A 22,944-nucleotide genomic window follows, 5' to 3' on the forward strand; every position below is an offset into this window, starting at 1 on the left:
TCACCATTTTAGTTCTTTAAATGTATTTATTTCATTAAAAAAAAAAAGGGGGTACTCCGCATAGTGTAATTCCTCAATAAAAGTTTATTAAGCCTTAAGATCTCCTTTCTCTGTCTCAAAGGTAAAATATCAGAGGTCTGTTTAGACCCCTGATATTTCACCAAAGCCCCCCATCGGGGCTCCTAAAAAATTGTACAGAAAAAAATGAAATAAATAAATTTAAAAAACTAAAATGGTAAAAAAAAAAGCAACAGAAATAAAATAATACTGACATAGATGGCGGAACTACCAGGGTCACAAAGTCGCACTTGCGACCAGGCTATTGCATGCTGCCACTGTGGGGGGGGGGGGCCCTGGCTGGAGGTCAGGGGGGCTCTTTATGGTTTCTTGCATCGAGGGCCCTAAAGGTTCTAGTCCTGCACCTATTCTCTGAGAAAAAAATCCCTGCACATTACCATGGCAATGGGGTTAATCACTAATAAATGATCACTGAGGCCAGATTTACATTGTTATGTTGCCATTCTGAACGGCACCCCAGTGAGCTTTGCTTATTTGGTGCAAACGGAATCGGATGCCTTAACACAAGGAACATTGGTGCATGAGCATTTAACACCACAAATATATAAATGGGCCCTGAAACAAATAGCCCTCTAGGATGTAAGCTACACTAGTAGTATGCGGCAGCATCTTGTTGCGATCAATTGCACATGATTGAAGCATTGAGCAGTCAAGTGAGATTATGCTAGTCCATACTGGTTGTGTAGCAAACTCCATGGAGAGCCATTTGTTCCATCTGTTTTGCAATCGTCTGCTACTCCTAGTGATTAATCGCTAGCGATTTTAGCAGCAGGACTAAGCTACTGAAATTCTCCATCAAAAGGAGGTGGCTGCCAGTAAGGGGTTAACTCTCTCAGCATCAAGAGATTAAGCTGGCCACACATTATATCATTTGTATTGTTTCATTTCTTTTAAGATTTACCTTTAACTATGTAGTGCAAGGGCCTGCCTGATTGCATACATTTGGAAAGTGTTTAGGTATGACCTCATAGTATATGGTTTTGGTAAATCTAAAGGAAAATTGTACCAGAAAGTTGTATAATGTATGGGCAGCTTTAGCTCAGTGCTGAATGAGGCAGCCATTTGGGAGTGGTGATGATTTGCCCCAGCTGGGGGTATTAGTGACTGGTGGGAGGGGTATAAAGGGCAGCTCTCTCTTCCTCCTTCATTGTATTTTCTCTTGTAGTCAGGATGGGTCTAGGAGTGAGGGTTTATGGCAGGTGGTTGTTGCTGCTGGCCCTGGTTTATGGGCCAGGCTTTGGATGTGCTGGAGATGGCATGAGACACAGGCGCCAGTCAGACTGGTGGAGGAATTACCAACGGGTTGTACCTGGCCAGAGCCAGGGGTCTTCTAGAGGGGGTTCCAGAGCAGTTTACTTGGGAGGTAATGAGCCTGTATATGGGTTTGGGGCTTCTAGAGGTGGTTCTCGGTGGGGTTCACCTGGTGGAAGTGGTGGTACATTGCTCCGCCAGTTGCCTCCGACTGTAAGTTCTCCTCCTAGTTCCCCTGTCAGTGTCCAGTGTGAAGAGGACAGCATGGTGGTCAATGTCATGGTGGATTTTTATGGGACTGGAAAGCTAGTGAAACCTTCAGATCTGAGCCTGGGACCCCAAGGCTGCAAGCCAAACACCCAAAGTGCTGACAATGTTATCTTCCAGATTAGCCTCCAGGATTGTGGCAACACTGTGCAGGTAAGTCTCTACATGACTTTTTTTGTTATTGGTTAGAGTGCAGAGTGACTAAGACGCCTGTCAGTTTTTGTTATCTGTGCTCCCTGTTGAAGAAAATTCTAAAGTTTTTGGGGCTGTCCCCAGAAAAGGAAGAGAGAGAGGGGGTGGGGGGGTAGACTTTCCAATGGGGAACCTAGTTCTGGAAACCTGGGGGTTCCCAAGGAATTTCCTTATTGTGCAGGGATTTTGGTTATGGGACAGGAATTGAAAAGAGAACTCTGCAATTGGGCACAGATGGGAAAACTTGGTGGTTATTCCCCTCCTTTGCTCTATCCAATATGAGATGTTTTGCCTATAGTTCTACTTTAATGGAATTTTACTTCAATTCAAACCCCCACCTTTTCCATTAAACTGAAACCTGGTTGCTACTTTTTTTTATTTTTTTCCCCTCCCCAAACTTTTTAGTTAAAACCCTTGTATTCATTATACTTCTCTTGAAGTGTTGTGAAATAATGGGGGAGAGGGACCTGGACCTTGTTCCCATGTACCCCAGAGGTAACAAAGATGAGGGAGGAGAATAAAAACCCAACATTCTTACTGAATGTACTTTGTTGAACGGTTGCTTAAGTATGGACAGCTATCTTTTTTGGGACTCTTATTTTGCCTTTTTACTATCTGACTGTTGAAATAAATGGACTGATTGCAGCGGCTTGTTAAAGCCACATTCCATAAACTACTTTAAACCACTAGTTTAGTCCTCCAAAAAGCCTGACCCTGCTGCCATCTTGGATGTGATGCCAATAAGCCTGGCAAACCAGCAGCTATTGCTCTGTAATTTAGTTCTCCCTTTAATCCTCCAACAGCATCTTCATAAAATGTTGTGGAGGAGCTGTGCTAGGAGTTGACACTTTCTGGAGAAAGTAAATGCTTTTGTAGAGAAGTTGGTCAGGACCGTTACAAGATAAAATTATTTGGCTGTCCCTGATAGGGGTTTGGGTTTTTTTTTTTTTTTCAATCTTAAAAGGTTCATTATCAGTATGATGGCTGGGTGATTAGTCTATGGAGGGGACGATCGATAATGGATGTCTCATGAGTATTGCTGCTGCAGTGTTGATGTAATGTTCTGCTCTTATTCACACAGATGATTGAAGACTGGGTGATCTATGTTACCAACCTGACCTACAGCCCAACCTCCTCCATTCCAATCATCAGAACCAACCCAGCTGTGGTCCCCATTATGTGCTATTATTACAGGTGAGTCTACACTAGGGGGTGTGATGCAGGTTCTAATAATGAATCTTTATTAATCAATCTCTAGACAAACCTTTCACCAGGGAACAGTACGCCTGTTGGGTTTTTTGTTTCTTTTCACATTCTGTTCTGTAGACGGAAATCAGAATCTCTCCAGTGACTTCAAGTGTCCATTAGAGATGTACCGAACGGTTCCCGGCGAACTTCGAACGTTCGCGTTCGCCGCTGCGGGCGAACATATGCGATGTTCGGTCCGCCTCCTATACATCATCATTGAGGCAAACTTTGACCCTGAACATCAGTCAGACACATTCCAGGCCAATCAGCATACCTCCCACCTCCTATAAATAAGCAAGGGCAGCATCCATCTTAGATAATTTCTGTGTTACTGAGAGCAGGGAAAGTGCTGCTGCTGCTGCTGTTATAGCTGGGGACAGTTCCCGGTCTTGTTAGCCAGTGTTCTTAAGATCATATATGTGTAAAAGGGGTTCCCACCATCCCTGCTCTACTGAAAAATTATCTTTTTTTTTTCTGGTTCTGGACATGAAACTTCACAGGTACACTTTTTAGACCCCCTAGACACTAAATCACACAAGTTCTTAAAAATTGTCATTTTTGATAGAGAGCCAATTATTGGAAAACTTAAAAAAAAAAAATGTCTTTGGATTTATTGTCTGGGGGGTCTAAAAGGTGTACCTGTGAAGTTTCAGCTCTGTAGCATGTCCAGAACCAGAAAAAAAAATAGGGTTAGGGTCAGGGCTAAGGTTAGGGTTAGATTTAGAGGGGTAGGGCTACTAACTCTAACCCTAAGTATCTCACCGTAACCCTAATTCGTAATTTTTTCTGGTTCTGGACATGCTACAGAGCTGAAACTTCACAGGTACACTTTTTAGACCCCCCAGATGCTAAATCCAAAAAATTTTATTATTTTTTTAATTTTTCCAATAATTGGCTCTCTATCAAAAAATTACAATTTTTAAGAACTTTTTTTGTGTGATCCCTCTCCGGCATGCCACAGTCCAGGTGTTTGTCCCCTTGAAACAACTTTTCCATTACTATTGTGGCCAGAGAGTCCCTGTGGGTTTTAAAATTCGCCTGCCTATTAAAGTCTATGGCGGTTCGCGATGTTCGCGTTCGCGAACAGCGAATTTTATGTTCGCGACATCACTAGTGTCCATTGGGATAACCTTCTATGCCTCTTGGAGACCTCTCTGATTTGTTAGGGTATTCCCTTGCTCTGTCTGAGGGTGGTCACTAATTTTTCTTATTGGGAAAACCCAGCAAACAACCATGCCTGCCCCCCCCCCCCCCCCCCCGTTAAGCTGTTGCATGCACCACATTTCTGTTTTGGCTGGGTTGTTTTGGTAGCCCATTTTTCTAAATGGGTCCTAAAGCCTTTGCTTTTGGGTACGACTAAACTACAGGTTTACTACCGGAATTACAGCCTGTGCCTAGAACCTCCACTGCAGTGATTACTAATGCCTTCTATTGCTAAAGTGGTGGTGAGAGGATCAGCATTGACAATCATAGGATACCTTAAGTTTGTAGGCAGGTGCAGTCTGGTATCTCCTCCATTGCTGGTGGTGCTTGCCACTGGGTTTGTTGTGCATTACTGAACTTCCATTTCAATACAGTTCTGTTTTCTGTAGCTTAGTTCTTGTTACTGCCACTGCACCTACAAGTCTCACCATAGCTTTAGACCCCCCCCATAGTAAAGATGGTAGTGTCTAGTTGTCAGTCTGAAATATATCCACAAGTTGCATATAGTTACAAAGTAGTTGACGAATAAATACAATAGTCCATCCAGTTCAACCTGTGAAGGTGTGAATCCTTTCCCATACCCCTGAATGTTTTGATCCTTGAGATGTATGTCCAAGAGTCTTTTAAAAGTAGCCATAATCCCCACAGTTACTATCATTTGTGGCAGAGAATTCCAGTCTTGTAGCCCTTACTGTAAAGAACCTCCTGCATAGCCTGAGGTTAAAACTCTTCTCCTCTAATCGCATTGTATGGCTTCGTGTCCTCATGCATTCCTTGCGACTGAATAGTTTTTTTTTTTTTCTATGCTCCTGATCACCGTTGAGGTATTTGTAAATTGCTATCATGTCCCCTCTGTCGTCTCTTCTCCAGGGAGAATAAATCAAGCACCTCTAAACGCGCTTTGTAATTAAGGTCCTCTAATCCCCTAATAAGTTTTGTTGCCTTTCTCTGTACTCTCTCTAGCTCCCAACACATCCCTTCTGAGGACCAGTGACCAGAACTGGACAGATTACTTCAGATGTGGTCGGACCAGTGATTTTTAAAGTGGAAGGATTACCGCTTTGTCTCCCCTTCCTTAGGCATGCTGCCGGCTTTGGCAGCTTGACATAGATTTAGCAATAGCATGCAATATTCTACCAAGACCCCCAGATCTTTCTCCATTTTTGATGCCCCCAGAGGTCCCCCACCCCTAGCGTGCATCTTTTGCGTGTATTTTTTTGCTTTTTATTTTATTATTCCCTAAGTGCAATACCTTGCACTTATTCACATTAAACCTCATTTGCCATGTAGTTACCCACTCTTGTTGTTGTGTTCAGGTCATTCTGCAATATTTCTGCCTCCTGATGTGAAGTTTATTGCCCCGCTCAATTTTGTGTCATCTGCAAAAAACTGAGATCAAGCTACTGAGCCTTGGGGAACCCAACTCACCACCTCAGGCCTGTCCCGAGTATGCATTATTTACTACCACCCTTTGGACACGCCCCTTTATCCAGTTCTGTATCTAAGAGCAAACCTAGTGGTCTGCCTGTGGACCTTAATTTATAAATCAACTGTTTGTGGGGAACTGTATCAAAACACCTTAGCAAAATCAAAGTTACAGAGCGTTGAAAGGCACAGGTTCATCCAGTTTAACCTAGTGTGTGTGTGTGTGTGTGTGTGTGTGTGTGTGTCACCAGTACATCTTGTACCCCCTGTATGTTGAGGTGCCCATCTATATGTTGAGGTGCCCATGTAATAGTTTATTTTGGAACTATTGCTGCTCCCCACTGATGCCACTGCTTGTGGAAGAACTCCACTTCTCTTCTAATTTTATTGAATGGCCACATGTCTTATTTCCCTTTCACTGAAACTTGTTCCTTAGGCTAAGGTTTCCAGTATGATATTTGTACATTGATATCATATCTATTCTACACGTAGAATACGTTCAATGCTTGTAGTCTTTCCTCATAGCTGAAGTCCTCCAGTCCAGTCTTGTCTTATTAGCTCTTTTGGCTGGTCTTGTAGGGTGGGAGAATGATCACTTTTTTATTACATGTTGGCATTGCTGAGTTTGTCCTGTATGAAGACCGACCCAATCCCCCCCCCCCCCCCCCCCCTGGTGCTTTCCATCCTAGATTCCCCAGGTTCCTTGTTTCAAGAGTGATCATGTTAAATTCTAATCTGAAAACTAGGCATTAAAGTGTTTGTTACCCCCAAAAAAGATCCTGTTCCCCTAAAGCATGTTATACAGCACAATGCTTGTTGTGCTGTGTAATTTGGCACCCCATATATCCAAAAAAGGCTGTTTATACTCTCCTCTGTAAACTGACCTCCAGTATATCATGGCTCCTGGGCCTTGACGATGGTCAGGTTGCATGCCTCCATCTGCAGCTCTCCTCCCATTCCTTTCCTGCCTGTCAGTTCCCATCCTGCTGCTAAAATAACTTTATGATCCTCTTTACCCTGATTACAAGTCCTGTGTGTGTGTATATGTATAGATGTTAAAAAAACCTTGTGTTTCAGAGCAGCTCCTGGTGATAATGTGACTGGCCGGCTCTCTCCTCTCACCTGCCTGATGTCAGCAAGGGAATCTCAGCCCTGCCCCCATCAGGACGGGGAGAGGGGAGTCGGCTGATCACATGATCGCCGGGAGACGTGCTCTAAAATACAGTAAAGGCGGCTTTTTAGTTTATAAAACAGACAGGAGCACTCGTAATCGGGGTACAGAGGATCATAAAATTGTTAGCCCACTTGACAACTTTCTAAGGGAATCTGGTGAAAAATGTAATGAATGCTATTGCTCACTTTAACTTTGAGGCACAGGCTTCGGGGATGTTGTACTGTATCTGGCATCACACTATAGTGATATGCTGCCCTGTAAAAGGAAGAAGGCAGTCTTGACTACCATTCTTCATACTAATTATGTCAGTAACTTTCTGGATTGCTGTTTATTAGGATGACAATTTGCAACTAAAATGGCAGCTACCATATTGCTGTTCTACTTTTCTTTTTAAAGTAGCACTTGCCATTAAAATGGGTAATATCAGTCTGTAATTTTAACATGATTAACTAGCTCATCTCCATTCTGTCCTCCGTATAGGCATGCCAATGTGAGCAGCAAAGCCATTGAGCCAACATGGGTTCCATTCAGCAGCACAGTGACCTCAGAGGAGAGGCTGTCCTTCTCCTTGAGGCTAATGACTGGTGAGTTGAGTAAGGCATATGATTAGGAGGGGAATGACTCTGAACTTTACCATCTAATCTCCTGTTATGTCTATAGTGGACTGGAGTGGCCCTAGAAGTTCTCCCATCTACCAGCTTGGAGACATCCTCTACATAGAGGCCTCTGTGGACACGCAGAACCATGTTGGACTGATCCTGTATATTGACCAATGTGTGGCCACTGTATCTCCTGATCCCACCTCTGCTCCTAGTTATGACATCATTGCAAACAATGGGTATGTTCTTCGGGAGGGGGGGGGGTTCCTTAATGACCCCACTCTAACTGACTATTATCTGCAGGTGTCTAGTAGATGGAATACAAGATGACTCCTCTTCAGCTTTCATCATCCCAAGGGTTGAGTCAGACAAGCTACAATTCACAGTGGATGCTTTCCGATTCCTAGGAAATGATGCGTCTCTGGTGAGGCCTAGCTGAATTGTTCAATAGATGGGTGCCTTGTGTAGAACAGATTAACACTAATTCCCAATCCATTCACTATTTCCTAATCCAGATCTACATAACCTGTTACCTGAGAGCTGCTGCAGCCACCCAGATCCCTGATGCCATGACCAAGGCCTGTTCCTATAGCAAAGCTACACAAAGGTGAGATTGTAATTAAATGGTTTCCTGTAGCTCCATGTAGTGCTGCACATTCCCTCATGAAGAAACTTCTGCAATCAGACTGGACCGAGCAACCAGAAACTACTGGTGAACAGCTGGAGGCTTTCATGGTTAAATGGTCTTTGTCTTTTCCAAACCACGTACAATTCTGGCTAAGAAACCTCCATGGACTTTCACTTATGCCTGAGAGCCTTCAGTGTTGGCATGATTTGTATTATGGGTATGGTGCCATGCATTTTCTTGTTGGGACCAGACACCTTGGTGTCTGCTATAAACTTCCAACAAGAGGATTGGAGCTGCCCCTTAAAAACGAGCTGTACTGATGTATGGTATCCTGTTGGTCAGCACCTAATCTTGTTTTCTTGCACTACATAGTTGGTATATTGGGTACCAGGTAAGTCCATATCAGAAAGGCCTGGAATTTTTTTTAAAAGGCAGTTTTAGTATACCTGGGCACATCGTCGGCAACAAATCCCCATCCACGGCTGTTAACCTGTCATCTGAGTGTAGCAAATTTCTAGGTAGGTAAAGCCTAGTGTCTCCCATCTGCTTATCAGGGGAGCCTGATTTCTAGTTTTGCATGTGATTCATGTACAGGTAGGTCTTTTGGGAGGAGCTAGATTTTCAAAGGGTAGACAATCCCCCCCCCCCCCCCCCCACTGTAGTGATCTTAAGAGGAGTTTGGCTGTGCCCACCCCACACCCCAAAAAAAAAACATGAAAATAAGTCAGCAGATACTGTAGCTGTTTGACTTGTACTATTAGGATATGTACCTGTCCAAACATCCAGTGGTGTTCTCACCAAAGCGGGTTCCTGAACTGGCTCAGGTGCTGCCACCAGCTTGGCAAAGGGAAACAGTAGTGAAGCCCTGCACAGCCTGTTACCTACTGCACATGTGTAACTCATGCTGCGCTTTCTCAATGGGCCGGCTGCAGGGAAGGAGGAGCTGAACTTTCACCTCACAGCAGCAAACTGAACCAGATAGGGGAGCGATACCTGTCAAAACCAGGTACCCACTGCCCCCCATAAGGGGCAGAGCTTCCCTTTTTGGGTTGGGCTCTGCATTAGTTTGAGGGCAACTGTGACTTCCTATTGTCCATGGCCTTCTGAATGCTATTGTATCACCTACTAAAAATGGAGGGGATAGGAACAACCTATGCTGCTATTCAGAAAATTGCCTATACGCTCATCTATGTGTTTCTGTTACTTGCCTACACTTGAAGGTAGTTTCCGACAGGCTTAGATTGGGGTCAACAATGAAATACGAAAAGGACGAAGCATAACGTTTCCTGGCCAGCCCTATGTCAGCACAATGGGTGTGCTGATGTGAGGACTGGCCAGTAAAGGAAAATGATGTATTGGTAACAATTTCCCATGATCACTGTTGGACATGCTGATAATTTACCATGACTACACTTATTGGAGATGTCTAGGTACTATTGGATCTACAAATTAGAAAAATGGTGGAAAGCTAACTAGCCCAGTAGCACAACATGTTGGCCACAACCCAGACAAAAAATTGAGTAGACCGTACTGAAACCATTGCACTCATTTAGGGCCGGTTCACAAAATTGCATGTAATTGCCTGCGATTTGTATAGCAGTGCTAATCTGTTGCGAATTCGGCTATACTAATTTTATGGCTGAGTTTGCATTGCATTTGGACCAAGTCATGCAGGACTTTTTTTTTTTTTTTTTTTTGGGCTGCACACCAGAATTGGATCGCATGGGTTTTCACACCTATGCTATCTGAATGATATTTTGCACTGTGCTATGTGAACTGATCTGGGGGTGTCGTTAACTTTGTATTGCCACCCCCAGCGATTTGCATATGGCAGTGTGAATTGCTTGCAAGTTGAGTGCAATGTGGGAACCTGCAGTGTATTTGCTGGGTTCCTGCATTGCATATGTGTGAACCGACACTTAAACAGGCACTCCTGTGACTATAGATTGTGAATGGTATTGTCTAGAGGTCATGCATTAACCTTCAGTGCCATGCCTCATGTTTGAGCAGAAAATACTGATAAAGGAATGAGATCTACACTACTATAGGCTGTGTACAGGCCAACAAATGACACCATGAACTACATGATCAATGTATATCTTATGCAGGTGACTGGGGGGGGGGGGGACACGAGGTGCAGGTAGGGGATTCTTTTCATTAGAAGCATATCTTCAGCACTTGTAAATGGTGTAAAACTGCTGGTTGGAATGAGCCCAAGTTGTCTTGCCCTAACAAGGTAATCTATACTCTGTGGGATTTGGTTTTTCACCAGAACTTGGTGATTTGTAAACCATTCAATTTAAAATTGAAATGAGACACATGTATAGATATTAAAACCATTATCAATACTTTTGATCACCTTCCCCCTGTTCCCTGTTTTCTCTGTTCCTTGCTGGGCAGAGAAGCCGCAGCACACTGAACTTCCCAGTGAATGACTGTGCAGGGGAGGCATGTCAGGACAGGTCTGATCATGGAGAGAAGGCTGCATTCCCAGTACAGCTGGAGAAATGACCACACTGCTTAGTGTGGTCAGTTAATTGGCAAGCAGGGGGACTGGCAGGAACACCAGAACTTTCACATAAAGGAGCAATAAAAAAACAAAATACATTTTCATGAGTATGATGTATAATAGCAGGCATACATCAGAAATGTGAAATGTTGGTGTAACAAACATCCCAAATGTATGCTGTTTTCTGACATTACGGTCTTCTCATTACTGTCTCCTCTAGCTGGTCTGCAGTTGAGGGCCTCAGCAATATCTGCCAGTGTTGTGGTACAGGCACCTGCAGCAACCCTACAGGTCTGATTGCAGGAGCAAGGGGCCGACTTGGAAGACCAAGAGCATTTGGGAAAAGAGAAGCTTTGGATGGTGAGGGTTTTTACTTGATATGTTATGCCATGGCTGTAGGTGAGATTGTTTATGTAAAACGGAAAGGATCTTCAGTGAGCACATTGAAAAGTATTGCTGTGTAACTTTGACATGACTTAATACATTTAGGTTATTTGCTCTAGAGCAGGGGGTCCCAAACTGGTGGCCCTCCAGCTGTTGCAGAACTACAATTCCCATGAGGCATTGCAAGGCTGATAGTTACGAGCATGACTCGCAGAGGCATGATGGGGCTTGTAGCTCCACCACAATTGAGGGCCACCAGTTTGAGACCCCCCCCCCCCCTTCCCGGCTTTAGAGGGACCTAGACTGGCTACTTTACACTTAATTTCCCTTCTACCTAAAGCCACAAGTTTCCTCGTTGATAGTGAGCAAGGGTTGGAGCCACCAGGTGTCGTCTCCACAAGGAAGACTTGCCCTGATGACCTGTGAGGGGAATCGGGGTAACTTTGCAACAAGATGCCCTGATAACTTCCCACTTCTGATTACAGGAACTAAAATCTCAATGGGATACACATTTTTGGGTGGGGTTTTGACAAGGCTTTGAAGTAGTACCTATGCTAATGTTTATAGAGTTGGGGAATCTATGATGTCCCTATTTCCTTTTCATTAGGACAAGCAAATGTAGCTCTTAGGACAAGTAAATGTATCTCTAAGGGACATGGGTAGAAACCAGGGCAAGACAGAGTAGAACCCTGATGGCTGAATTGCCTGTGCCACCAGGTGAGGTTTTCTCATTGTCCTTGGTACAGAAAAGAGGTTTAAAATGCTCAGATTGGTTATAATCCCATAGTTCCTAAGCTTACTCCCTATTCTGTCCACTATTGATTGCACTTAATAGTTTGGGGTATATAATGGGTGGTAACTTTTGGACACTTGTGCAACTGACTTGAGATTCTATAGAAAATGTGCCTTTGACCTCCAACTTTTCTCTACAGAACCCCACACAGAAGAGGGACAAACTGTGACCACTCTGGGACCTCTGTTTGTGATTGGGCCCAAACAAAGGGATGTTTCAGCTGCCATGATGAAGGAAGATTCTGCCTCTGTGGAGCTCTGGGTGTGGGTGGCTGTTGGATGTCTCGGTCTTCTTGTTGTCCTAGTGTGTGCCATGTTCATTGGGAAATCTCTGAAGAAGCCGCCGTATGTGCTGTCTGTGCAAAAATAAAAAAAATCTCATTTAAATCCGCTATTGCTCTTTATTTACAGATGACTAATGGTGCTTTTTAAAGGATTGGATTTAATGAGGCATCTGAACCAATCTTATAGGTGTTGTGATTAATTGTATTAAAGGCACTTCTGATTTTTACCGAGGTAAATGGATGTGCGTTATTTTCTGTCCAAAAAAAGCTAGAGCCAGAAGGGCACTGATGGCAAGGATAGATGACCAACTGATAAAATTTTGACTTTGTACACCATCCTTTGGGGTTTGGGTCCCTGTAAGGAAGACCTTGTCCTTGCTACTTGGACAAAAGTGAAGATCTCTGCTGTGGGGTAGACTGACATCCCCCCCGTATGGTGACAGTCTTCTAAAGGTTTCATTTAAAATGTAAGTTGGTTGCAGTTCTGCCTTAAAACAAGTTGGCTGCTTGACTGACATGTACAATGTATGCAGCCTTAAACTTTTGGTCCGTATTACACCTCCAATGGCTTAAAGGGGAGAGGGACACCAGAGCTACAGAACACCTCCTTCATATTGGAGAGGATGGGTAGTTTTAGTCCTGACAATGGTGCTCAATGAGTACTCCAAAACTAAACCTATACCACTGCATGTAGTGTAGCGCTACTCCAGATGGGAGCTACTTGGTAGTTTGGTTGTTCTTGGAGTTGAGGTGCAGAACCCAGAGTCCCTCAGCTACACCCGGTTCAATAAAGTCAGGGAAGGCACTTGTAAGTCAGGGAAGGCACTTGTAAGTCAGGGAAGGCACTTGTAAGTCAGGGAAGGCACTTGTAAGTCAGGGAAGGCACTTGTAAGTCAGGGAAGGCACTTGTAAGTCAGGGAAGGCACTTGTAAGTCAGGGAAGGCACTTGTAAGTCAGGGAAGGCACTTGTAAGTCAGGGAAGGCACTTGTAAGTCAGGGAAGGCACTTGTAAGTCAGGGAAGGCACTTGTAAGTCAGGGAAGGCACTTGTAAGTCAGGGAAGGCACTTGTAAGTCAGGGAAGGCACTTGTAAGTCAGGGAAGGCACTTGTAAGTCAGGGAAGGCACTTGTAAGTCAGGGAAGGCACTTGTAAGTCAGGGAAGGCACTTGTAAGTCAGGGAAGGCACTTGTAAGTCAGGGAAGGCACTTGTAAGTCAGGGAAGGATATAGGTAAAACTTCATTTAGAGCAAAGGAGGGTATACCCCTGGCTGGGGTGTTTTTGTTTGCCATCTGTGTCCCAATGCAGAGATCTCCCATAACTTCCTGTCCCACAGCCAACAGGAAGTGCTGGGAAATTCCATGGGGACCCCCAGGTTACCAGAACTAGTGTCTCCATTGTAATATTACCATTATTTTCAGTGCTGGAGAGGCAAACGGGACAAATGGAGAGCCTGAATCTCCCTATCGGGGGGGGGGGGGGGCACAGATGGTAATAAAAACTGACAGGTGTTCCTACTTCCAACCCCTGTGCACTCTATCCAAATTAAAGTGGTGCCTTTAGTTGGCCATGAATTCCAGGAATTGGATATGAAGTGGTAAACGTCATGAAAGGGGTTGTGTGTGTGTGGGGGTTAAATCTATCTATACTTCTTAACACGCTCCAATAGAATAAAGTCAGAGTGAATGTCACTCAATAGATGATACTCGGCTTGCACATGGAATAAAAATGAAACATCTCCATGGTGTAGTATAGAAGGCTTTTTTATTTCATAACAATGTAGGCACTTACAGTTAAAATAATGCTATTTCATCCAGCAGTGGTCACAATAGGGTCACCCAGCAACAGATCGCTGACTAATCCGGTCTTGGCCACAACCAGAAGTGACATCACTCAGCTCCTTTTTATTCCATGTGCGAGCTGAGTATCATCCATTGGGTGACGTTCACTCTATGAAGACTTGTGATTCTATTGGAGAGTGTTAAGGTGAGCGGTCATTACACATGGTGTTGGATTGGTGTGATTGAGCATTGGATTACAGGATTCTCTGGATCCCACAGGATTTTGAATCTGCAATTTAGCACCACCCTAAGAGTTGTATTTCTATTTGTGGTGTTCACTACATTCACATTGGACTTTGAGGTTTTTCATAGTGGATTTTTAAGGTCCATTTCTGATATACACTGTTTTATATACAGCTGTATCTCATAAAATTAGAATATCAAAATGAATTTCAGTATTTCAATTCAAAAGTGAAACTTGTTTATTTAGATGCGTTCATAGGTGTGCACAGGGATTCCACCCCACTGCCAGGAGATATATATATATATATATATATATATATATATATATATATATATATATAGTGTACATTCATAACTGAAGAAAAATAAACTGTTTACTATGCGTCAGTTTCTGAAGGAACAAGAACCTCCTCAGCAGAGTGCACTTCCCATTCACTGTCCAGTGCAGCTGAGGCTGCAGAGAAAGGCATGTGTTTGAGCTTTGGGGGGATCCTCAAACTACAGCCCTCCAGCTATTGAGCTACATATCACATGAGGCATTGTAGAACTCTGACAATCAGGCATGATGGGAATTGTAGTTCCTGAACTGGAGGGCCATAGTTTGAAGACCCCTGCCCTAATGCAATAGGTTGTGCACACCTATGGATGCGTTACACACAGAGTGATATATTTTAAAAAAATTTCTTTTAATTTTGTTAATGGCTTGGCTAGTGAAAACCCAAAATTCACTATCTCAGAAAATTTGAATATCACATAAGACCAATAAAGGATTTTGTGTCCCCTTTAAAGAAATGTTGGCTTACTGAAAAGTATGCCCATGTACAGTATGCACTCAATACTTGATCAGGGCTCATTTTGCATGAATTACTGCATCAATATGGCATGGGGGCGATCAGCCTGTGGCACTGCTGAGTTGTTATGGAAGGCCAGGTTGCTTTGATGGAGGCCTTCAGCTTGTCTGTTATGTTGGGTCTGGTGTCTTGTCTTTCTCTTGACAATACCCCGCAGATCCTCTATGGAGTTTAGGTCAGATGAGTTTGTTGGTCAAGCATAGTGATACTATGATCATCAAACCAGGTATTGGTAGTTTTGGCAGTGTGGACAGATGGCAAGTCCTGCTGGAAAATGAAATCAGCATCTCCATAAAGCTGGTCAGCAGAGGGAAGCATGAAGTGCTCTAGAATTTCCTGCTAGAGGGTTGCGCTAACTTTGGACTTAAAACACAGTGGACCAACACCAGCAGATGATGTGGCTCCTCAAATCCTCATTGACTGGGGAACATTTGAAGTGGTAAATGCTGGCGGGGGGGGGGGGAAGAGACCACCAACCCTCCTGTAGGGGCCTGGGCACACAGGGGGGCCCGAACAGCATAGGGAATCGGTGCGGAGGGGCAATTTCAGAAGGAAGCCCTGTGTGGCTCTCTGCAGCAGCTGAAAGCCAGTTTCTTCCTCCTCCTGCCAGCTTTCAGCTGCTGCAGAGGGAGACACAGGGCATCATTCCTGTAACTGCTTCTCTGACACGGATTCCCCCTCCCTGTTCTGCCTGCGTCTAATACCTTCCTGTGTGCCCCCTTTTCAATGTGATGCAGCCCCCCTGTTTTTTTATTTAAATGTAATAAACAATTTAAAAATAACTTTTTTTTAATTCTCTTATGTTAGAGAATTGTTTGTTTCCACTAGTGTTTTTTTGTGAAATTATTATTTTGGTAAATTCAGTGGGGGGGATTGGCCCTATGGGGCTCTGTAATTTCTAACAGCTGTCCTGGCTAAATGCCCAGCTGTTTTATTGATGGTGTGATGGTAGCCTATGATACAGAACTCAATGTATTCCATTAGTTTGGCTCTTAGTGGACTGTCGGAGATTGCCTCTGCTCCCCCATACAAGGCTGGCCCTGCATCAGGTGACTTTCCATCCCATTTTAGCTATATAGCTGAACCCAATATAAGACTTCTTTTAATTGGACTTTTATTTGCAGCAGGATTACTTGAATTTGCACCACATATTTGTCCTAATAGGTTCAGTCTAGCAGCAGATAGTAAATCCCCACAGCAGCAGCTCACCATCCAGACGCAAACAGCGATTAGTGCAAACTCCCCTTGGACCCAGGTGTCTTTTGTCTGTTGACAACCCCAAATGCAGCCCTCAGGATGCTGCTCAGGCAGCCGATATGCAGCAGTTATGGTGCACACTATACAGCAATGCAAAAGGAAGCTTTGTCAAAACCTTTTAATTACACAGTAGAGTCTCTCCTTAGGACTACAGTTCCCACAGTGCATTGCCGCCCCATTGTCTATTGAATTCTTCCTGCTCAGCAGCTCCCTCCTCTTGCTGAGATAGCTGTTAACCAGTTCAGCACAGCAGGGCAGCAGCTACAGCCAGTGTTTCTCTCATTCTTAGCCAAGCACCTGGCTACAGTAGTAAAACTACACTTAACAAATATCCCTTCGCTAAATACACACTGTATCAAAAAAATGATGGCTGCTGGAGCCCACAAGGGGAGACAAGTCTCTTTACCAAACTCTTCACCTGGAGAAGTTGTGCAATGCCAAAAACAGGCTGGAGGAAAAAGCAGCATACATGTTCTTTGCTGTCAGAGTGGTAAATATGTGTAATTCTCATTCACAAGCAGTGATATCAGCAGGGAAAGTTTTAAAAAAGCTATTAGATGGGCACCTTAACCTATAAATTCACCATCATGTGTACTACAATTCTAAAGTGATTGGCCTCATCTAAAGTCCAGTTGACCCATGTTTCTCCTTTTTCTGTTTACGTAATTGAGATGGAGGCCTCTCACTTTTGGTGTCACAAGCCACATCCAATTTTTTTTTTCAGTCTCACTAGATGAGGGAACCCACTGGGATCAACCACAGGGGCTACAGGCAGAGGATCAGTGAGCTGTGGAGGGTCAGTGGCCAGCACCATCGGTGCTAGTGGCTTGCAGGGAACCGGCAGCCCTCTCTTCTGCGTCTCCTTGCCCGGGAAGTCGTGGGCCTATCCGAGTGAACCGCATGAGACGGAATGCAAGTCAGCTGAACCGTTACAGTAAAGAGGGAGAAACAGGAGAAAGTTGCAGATGATGTGTGAGAAGACCCCATCTCCTAATAGGTGTCTGTGGAGCAGAGGGACCCGGGAGACAACGCTTGCAGGGGAAAAGGGATGGAAACCGACAGCAACTAAGTCACTTATCCTGGCACCAAGCACTGCCACTTAACTCAATCTCCACCACCACAGCTGATGCCACCTTCCCCACAAAGCCCTGCCCCTGATCCCATCCCCCCATACACCACTGTCACTGATCCCAGCACTGCCACTGATCACACCCCCCACCCAGCGCTGCCACTGATCCAGAGGCGTATATACAGGCGTTACAATTTTGACCCAGCCCTAATGCCCCAGGGAGCCTGTGCGGCCCACTCTACACCTAGATAGGAGGGGAAGCATATAGAGGAACCAATCTACTCTAATTTATTCCTGCTTCTGAAATAAAGAGGATTGGTTCCTCTACACGCTTCTCCCGCCTGCAGCTGTGGGGGATCTCTCAGGATAGAGAGTGGGGAAGAGGCTGGAAAATGTGATTTTATCACGCGTAACAAACACAAGAATTTAATGTGTAGACCGCTGACTGACTTTGAGGAACAATGCATACGCGGAGACTGAATTGGGGGGGGCTACATCCCAGTCTTACAAACGACTCATTGAAGCTCCTTCAGATTTTATAGATCCATATAAAAAAAAATATGGGAAAAAGAGATGGGATGCTCCTTCTCTTCGGCTCAATGGGAAAAGGCTTGTTACTTTACACATAAGTGCTCGTTAAGCACCAAATTACAATAAACCTCATATAAGATCAGAACGCAGTGGTACTACACTCCTGTCAATTTGCATCAATGGTCCAAACAATCTTCAGATACCTGCTGGAGATGTGGTTCCGATCGAGGCACCTTCCTCCACATGTGGTGGGATTGCGTGGCACTGAAGAGCTTTTGGAAGGAGGTTATTAAATGGGTGCAACACATTACAGAAACCAAGTTAAATCCAGATGCAGCCTGTTGCCTTTTACATATAAATCGATACCCTTACATATAAAAGATCCCTGACGCGACATCTCCTAAACGTAGCCAAATCCCTGATACCTTTATTCTGGAACTCCAAAAAGGTCCCCACGGTTACCAACTGGCTCACTAAGGTGGGCTACATTTATGAAATGGAAGAGACACTGGCCATCAGAAATTAAAGAAACGATCTGTTCCAAAAACAATGGTCTCCTTGGCAAGTTTTCACTGTCTCGAAAGATTATAATGACCTTGTGAGCTATTGAATACAGACCTACCAGCAGGGGAGGACTGGGCCAGGGGCCAAGGGGGCAATTGCCCCCCGGGCCGCTATGATGTCCTGTTAGAAGGCTGCACTGCTTCTGCCACAGACATGCCCAAAGGACTCCTGGTGAAGAGAAGTAAAAAGTCCCCACTGCTGACCTACTGAGTGCGGAATGAAGACAAGGACAGAGCACAGGACAGAGCACAGGCCTCCCCCTCAGCATGGAAGGTGTAAACTATGTCTGAGCAGAGGCCGGTTCCATGCCCCACTGGAGACTCTCCTCCCCCTGGCCAGCCTCAACCGAGCTGTCCCAGCTCCCCCCAACCACCCCCTGCTGGCCAGGTTGGGAACCCAGATTCAGCTCGTGAGTAGAGAGTACCTGGAGCGGAGCTTCAGCCTGCAATGGGGGTCATAAAGAAGACAGGAAGAGGGGGAGAGTGGGAGGGGGCCGAGTCGCTCCACCATGGGCCACTGGTGTGTACTTGCCCCCTGGGCCGAAAGTTGCCAGTCCTACCAGCAGTCCTCACTAATCCAGATTAAGCAAAAACCCCTTCCCTTCTCCCCCCCCCCCCCCCTTCCCATTTCTCCCTCCCTTTCCTTCCACCTTATCTCTTTCACTCTCTCTTCTATCTTCCTTCCTAACTTTCTTCTGTCTCTATTGTCTATTTTCATATTTTGGATGGACTAACACTTAGGCCCATCCTTCTTGCTTCTTTAAGAATAGTAACCATATTACCTGACGATTGCACATCTTTTACACTTAGGATTATATGCTCTGATATAGATCAAGTATTGTAATCGTCTTCTCCATATTTAGAAAATATTGCACTTTTCAAAATGTATTGTACATTGTACTTGTTTATATTCGTTGTCAACCGTAACTGGGAATACATTTTTTCTTTTGCTTTATAACTAAGGCACTTTACCATTGTTTGCATTCTGTATGACTTTTCTATTTTTCTGAATAAAGTTTAAAATTGTGAAAAAAAAAAAATGTGTCAACTGTACAGATCACTGACTCAAAACTGAGGCATAGTAAAATGTGTGTCCTCAATCTCCTTTCTCTGTCTCAAAGGTAAAACATCAGAGGTCTGTTTAGACCCCTAATATTTCACCAAAGCCCCCCATCGGGGCTCCTAAAAAATTGTAAAGAATATAATTAAATAAATAAATTAAAAAACTAAAATGGTAAAAAAAAAAAAAAATAACAGAAATAAAATAATACTGACATAAGTGGCGGAACTACCAGGGTCACAAAGTCGCACTTGCAAACAGGCTATGGCATGCTGCCACTGTGGGGGGGCCCTGGCTGGAGGTCTGGGGGGACCTTCATGGTTTCTTGCATCGGGGGCCAATGGCCCCGTACACACGTGCAGATTATCTGAAGACTTTTGTCTGCAGACTTACCAAAACCATATAATATGAGGTCAAACCTAAACACTTTCAATTTGTATGCAATCCGGCAGGCCCTTGCACTACATAGAAAAGGTAAATCTGAAGACAAAAGTCTTCAGATAATCTGCACGTGTGTACGGGGCATAAAGGTTCTAGTTACGCCTCTGACCTGCACCTATTCTCTGAGAAAAAAAGCCCTGCACATTATCATGGCAATGGGGTTAAACACTAGGACCATCAAATGGTCACTGAGGCCGGATTTACATTGTTATGTTGCCATTCTGAACGGCACCCCAGTGAGCTTTGCTTATTTGGTGCAAACGGAATAGGATGCCTTAACACAAGGAACATTGGTGCATGAGCAAATAACACCACAAATATATAAATGGGCCCTGAAACAAATAGCCCTCTAGGGTGTAAGCTACACTAGTAGTATGCGGCAGCATCTTGTTGCGATCAATTGCACATGATGGAAGCACTGAGCAGTCAAGTGGGATTATGCTAGTTCATGCTGGTTGTGTAGCAAACTCCATGGAGAGCCATTTGTTCCATCTGTTTTGCAATCATCTGCTACTCCTAGTGATTACTCGCTAGCGATTTTAGCAGCAGGCAGTGGTGGCCGGCTGATAGGGGGCGCAGGGGCGACGCCCCCCCCCCCCAAAAAAAAGAAGAAAAAAAAAGATTAAAAAAAAGTCAATTTTTAGCCCACTAGGGGCACCTGACCTAGTGGTGGGTATGGGGGGGGGGGTTTTGCCTCCCATGTGAGGCAGACAGAGGCGCCGATTGGTGGCCTTCTGGGGGTCATCGGGGCGCAGAGCAATGCGCCCCGACACTCCCCACTTTACTGGACTCCTGGCTGTGATTGGTCCAGACTCCAGCCTGGACCAATCACACGAGGACATCCCGGGACGGTCCTGTGGTCACGTGATGCATGGGGGCGGTGCACCGCCCCGGCATCACGTCCTTCCCGCCCGCCGCAGACTGAGTGAGAGGAGAGCCGCAGCCACATGTGGAGTAGGACGTCCGTACTATCGTACCGCGCCATTCTTTCAGTTCGCACTCGTCATTCGGCATCGGCAAGAAGCTGCGTGGCGTGAGAACGCTGGTGACCTGACCTGGAGTGACCGGAGTGTGTCGGACCATCGGAGGACCTGACTGGAGCGTTCGTCTGCTCTCGGTCTCGGCCCAGACTTACCCGCCTCCTCCCAGACTGAATTTCTGGACTGGAGCCTCTTCCTGCTAACAGGTAAGCAAAGCTGTATCTCCTGGTGTCTATGCTGGATGAGATGCCATATTAGTATAACACAAGCAAGGCATGCTGGCAATTGTGATTCCTCAGCCTAGTTATCTGTATATACTGTAAGGTTCCTACCAATTGTCCCAGTGCATGCTGGCTCTTGTAGTTCTACAAACCACTTATCTCCTGGTGTCAATAGTATCAGAGACCATAGATCATGCTGCATGATGCAATGTCATTATACAGCAAACAAGGCATGCTGCTGTAGTTCTACCGACCACTTACTGTATCTCCTGGTGTCTATGCTGGATGAGATGTCATTTTAGTATAACACAAGCAAGACATGCTGGTTCTTGTAGTTCTACAGAGCACTTACTGTATCTCCTGGTGTCTATGCTGGATGAGATGTCATTTTAGTATAACACAAGCAAGGTATGCTGTCTCTTGTAGTTCTACAGAGCATTTACTGTATCTCATGGGAGACCACCAGTTTATTAAAAAGACTACAACAAACCCAAAACTGAGGGAAAGGCTTCTTATCTGGCTCCATCCTGAGGCATGATTAGTATTATCAATGCAGATGCTGGTTAAAGGTCGTTAAAATGTTTTACAAAGATACTGTAATATAGTCCTTGATTACTGAAGACCCCTTTAACACTTGTGTGGCGTCAAAGTCACGCAATTTTTTACCGGGTTTTTTGCCGCAAATTTTTCTTTTTGCGCCCCCCCAAAAGTTTTGCGCACCAGCAGCAGGACCAAGCTACTAAAACTCTCCATCAAAATGAGGTGGCTGCCAGTAAGTGGTTAACTCTCTCAGCATCAAGAGATTAACCGCTTGCCGACCGCCGCAAGTAGATATACTGCGGCGGTCAGCCCTCGGCCAGGCAAAGTGACGTTTATATACGTCACTAGCCTGTGACCGGTTTGTGAGCCAATAGCAGGTGAGCGCGCGCCCACTGAGGCGCGCACCCGCCGCGGCTCGTTCACGGAGGAGTCCGCGCGTGTGACCGGCGGACCCGATGTCCGCAGGTCACTCGGCGATCGTCGGTAGAGCGGGAGAAAGGCGGGCGGCTAATGTAAACAAGCCGCCTGTCATTCTCCCCTGTGTAAAAATGGAGATCAGACGGTTCTACTATGTAGAACCGTTGATTTCTGTTTTTACAATAAGAGACATGTCCCACTATAGTTAGAATCACGCCCCTAGGACACACTTAACCCCTCCCTCTCCAATACAGTTAACCCCTTCCCTGCCAGTGTCATTTTTACAGTAACAGTGCATATGTATAGCACTGATTACTGCAGTAATGTCACTGGTAACCCCAAAAGTGTCAAAAATGTCAGTCAAGGGTCCGATCTGTCCGCCGAAATGTCGCAGTACCGCAAAAAAATCGCAGGTCGCCGCCATCACGCGTTAAAAAAAAACAACAAAAATGACAAAAATCTTTCCCTTTGTTAGAAAAACGAGATAACTTTTGCGCAAACCAATCAAAATACGCTTTTTACCAAACATATGTAGCATAAACAAATTGGCCGAAAATGTTAAAAAATTTTGCATTTTTTTGGGGAATTTCATATATAAAAATGTGAAAAATATTGTTATTTTTGCAAAATTTACTCTCTTTTTTTGTTTATAGCGCATGATCAAAAAATCGCACAGGTGATCAAATACCACCAAAAGAAAGCTCTGTTTGTGGGAAAAAAAGGACGTGAAATTCGTTTAGGTACAGCGTCGCACGACCGCGCAATTGTCCGTTAAAATCACGCAGTAAAAAATCGCAAAAAACCCCCTGGTCGGAATGGGGGTAAAATCTTCCGGGGCTTAAGTGCTTAAGCTGGCCACACATTATATAATTTGTATTGTTTCATTTCTTTTAGGATTTACCTTCAACTGTGTAGTGCAAGGGCCTGCCTGATTGCATACGTGTGGAAAGTGTTTAGG

At 44.7% G+C, this 22,944-nt stretch overlaps 1 protein-coding gene and 1 long non-coding RNA gene across 2 annotated transcripts in view; both read left to right on the forward strand.

Annotated features, from left to right (window-relative positions):
• Nucleotides 1-22,944, forward strand: part of LOC309552384 — an 879,384-nt gene that overhangs the window by 448,520 nt on the left and 407,920 nt on the right. The window lies entirely within an intron of this gene.
• Nucleotides 1,249-12,120, forward strand: LOC309554842 (zona pellucida sperm-binding protein 3-like; the record flags this gene model as incomplete). The annotated part of the gene is made up of 8 exons (XM_082256562.1): nucleotides 1,249-1,749; nucleotides 2,870-2,982; nucleotides 7,319-7,422; nucleotides 7,499-7,676; nucleotides 7,741-7,861; nucleotides 7,953-8,044; nucleotides 10,795-10,934; nucleotides 11,891-12,120. The coding sequence occupies 8 exons, from the start codon at nucleotides 1,249-1,251 to the stop codon at nucleotides 12,118-12,120; spliced, it is 1,479 nt and encodes a 492-aa protein (XP_082112688.1).

This window comes from Pelophylax lessonae, assembly GCF_965119305.1.
Source record: "Pelophylax lessonae genome assembly, chromosome: 4".
NCBI lineage: Eukaryota > Metazoa > Chordata > Amphibia > Anura > Ranidae > Pelophylax > Pelophylax lessonae.